This window comes from Penaeus monodon, chromosome 11 (assembly GCF_015228065.2).
Source record: "Penaeus monodon isolate SGIC_2016 chromosome 11, NSTDA_Pmon_1, whole genome shotgun sequence".
Taxonomy (NCBI): domain Eukaryota; kingdom Metazoa; phylum Arthropoda; class Malacostraca; order Decapoda; family Penaeidae; genus Penaeus; species Penaeus monodon.
This window is the reverse complement of record NC_051396.1, coordinates 18,032,295-18,034,794: the sequence shown is the minus strand read 5'-3', so window position 1 is coordinate 18,034,794 and position 2,500 is coordinate 18,032,295. Positions and strand designations below refer to the sequence as shown.

General features: G+C 49.7%; 2 protein-coding genes across 2 annotated transcripts in view; both read right to left on the bottom strand.

The window, feature by feature from the left end:
- Positions 1 to 967, bottom strand: part of LOC119578791 (CLIP domain-containing serine protease 14D-like) — a 5,859-nt gene extending 4,892 nt beyond the window's left edge. The window contains exon 1 of the mRNA XM_037926417.1: positions 931 to 967. Coding sequence (XP_037782345.1) covers positions 931 to 967 — 37 coding nt within the window. The remainder of the gene's footprint in view (positions 1 to 930) is intronic.
- Positions 968 to 1,445: 478 nt separating this feature from the next.
- Positions 1,446 to 2,500, bottom strand: part of LOC119578484 — a 27,530-nt gene continuing 26,475 nt past the window's right edge. The window contains exon 7 of the mRNA XM_037926060.1: positions 1,446 to 1,474. Within this exon, the coding sequence (XP_037781988.1) occupies positions 1,446 to 1,474 (29 nt within the window). The remainder of the gene's footprint in view (positions 1,475 to 2,500) is intronic.

Genomic DNA, 2,500 nt, shown 5'->3' with positions numbered 1-2,500 from the left:
GGAAGGAAGGAGAGAAGGTAGGAAAAGAAGGAAGAGATAGTCAGACAAAAAGAAAGAAAGAAAGAAAGAAAGAAAGAAGAAAAGAAAGAAAGACAGGTGGAGATACAGACCAAGGGTGGGGTGGGGAGGCGGGGGGGGGGGGTGTAAGCAATATAACAGAATTTAAGCAGCAAAATGTCCATTAAAACTAGCTTTGGATAATCCTTTTCTGAGTGATAACAAAAAGCTCTCAAACCAGCAACGAAAAACAAGTGAAGATTTCGGACCAAAAACAAAAACCCCAAACTTTTTACAATAAAAGGAAAAAAAATTTAAAAGTGAAAAAAAAACGAAATTTCCAATTAGAATGAGGAAAAAATGAATGAAAAAATATAATTAACAGTTAGAATGAAAAAAAAAAAAATCGAATCGAGATTTAAAAAAAAATTTAAATTTAAAGTTAAAAGGGAAAAAAGGTTTTTCCCAATAAAATTTTAAAAAAATAAAATTTAACAAAAAAAAAAATTTTCGAAGGTTTTAAAACAATAATTAATTAACAGTTAAAAGGGGAAAAAGATTTTCCCCAAAAAATTAAAAAAAAAATAAATTTAAAAAATTAGTTTTTGAAAAAAAAAAAAAATTTAAAAGGAATTTAAAAATAAAAAAACGTATTTCCAATTAGAATGAAAAAATATAATTAATTAACAATTAGAATGAAAAAAATATAATTAAAATTTAACCTTAAAAATAAAAAAATTTAAAATTTAAAATTTAAAAAATTTAAAGAATGAAAAAAAAAAAAAATTTAAAATTTGTTTTTTTTCTTTTTCCTTTAATTTAAAAAAGTAAAAATTTAAACAACGAAAAAAAAAAATAAAAAAAAAAACGTATTCCCAATTAGAATTTTAAAAAACCCGAATGAATGAAAGATTAGAATGCCAAAACACCTACTTCCTCGCAGCAGCGCCAAACCCAAAAGGAAAATCATTGAGTTTGGGTTTGGGTCCCAGGCCGATTTTGTCCCTCAAGGCTCTCAGGCCCCCACTCCTTCAGCTTCGCCTGCAACCCGGAAGGGGGGGGGGGGGGGGCAATTTAGCGAGGAGGCTCTCAGGCCCCCATCCTTCAGCTTCCCCTGCAAAAGGAAGGGGGGGGGGGGGTCTGTGAAACGGGAGGCCTCAGGCCCCACCCCCTTTAGCTTCGCCCCAACGGAAAAGGGGGGGGGGGGGGCTCAGTGAGCGAGGAGGCTCTCAGGCCGCACTCCTTCAGTTCGCCCGCAACGGAAAGGGGGGGGGGGGGTTTTGGGAGCGAGGAGGCTTCATGGGCCCCACTCCTTCAGCTTTTGCCTGGGAAAGGGAAGGGGGGGGGGGGGTTTAGTGAGCGAGGGGGAGGCTTTTTCAGGCCCCCAATCCTTTACCCTTTGGGCCCGCAAAGGAAAAGGGGGGGGGGGGCAGTGAGGGGAGGAGGCTTCAAGGGGCCCCAAATCCTTCAGCTTCGCCTGCAACGGAAGGGGGGGGGGGGTCAGTGAGCGAGGGGGTCTCAGGCCGCACTCCTTCAGCTTCGCCCGCAACGGGAAAGGGGGGGGGGGGGGAAATGAGCGAGGAGGCCCCTTTAGGCCCCTCCTTCACTTCGCCTGCCCAAAAAAGGAAGGGGGGGGGGGGGGCAGGGGGCGAGGAGGCTTCAGCAGCACTCCTTCAGCTTCGCCCTTTTCAAAAGGAAAGGGGGGGGGGGGGGGGCAGTGAGGAAAGGGGGCTCTCAGGCCGCACCCCTTACTTCCCTGCAAAAGGGGAAAAAAGGGGGGGGGGGGGGGGGGGGGGGGGGGGAAGGGGGGGGGGGGGGGGGCAGTGAGCGGGGAGGCCTCAGGCCGCACTCCTTTTCAGTTCGCCTGAAGGAAAGGGGGGGGGGGGGGTTCATGAGCGAGGAGGCTCTCAGGCCGCACTCCTTCAGCTTCGCCTGCAACGGAAGGGGGGGGGGGTCAGTGAGCGAGGAGGCTCTCAGGCCGCACTCCTTCAGCTTCGCCTGCAACGGAAGGGGGGGGGGGGGGTCAGTGAGCGAGGAGGTTCAGGCCGCACCCCTTTTCAGCTTCGCCTGCAACGGAAGGGGGGGGGGGTCGTGGCGAGGAGGCTTCGGGCCGCACCCCTTCGCTTCGCCGCAGGGAAGGGGGGGGGGGGGGGTCATTTTTTTTTGAGGAGGAGGCTCTCAGGCCGCACTCCTTCAGCTTCGCCTGCAACGGAAGGGGGGGGGGGGCAGGAGCGAGGGGGTAAGTATGCAGGCGAAGAGATAGATAGGTAAATGGAGAGAGAGAGGGGGGAGGGAAAGAGGGAGAGGGAGAGGGAGAGGGAGAGGGAGAGGGAGAGGGAAGGGAAGGAAAGGGAAAGGGGGAGGGGATAGAGAGGGGAGGGAGGGGGGAGGGGGGGAAAGGGAGAAGGGAGAGGGAGAGAGAGAGAGACAGAGAGAGAGGGAGAGAGGGAGGGAGGGAGGGAGGATGGGGGGGGATACAGGCAGACATACAGACATACATGCA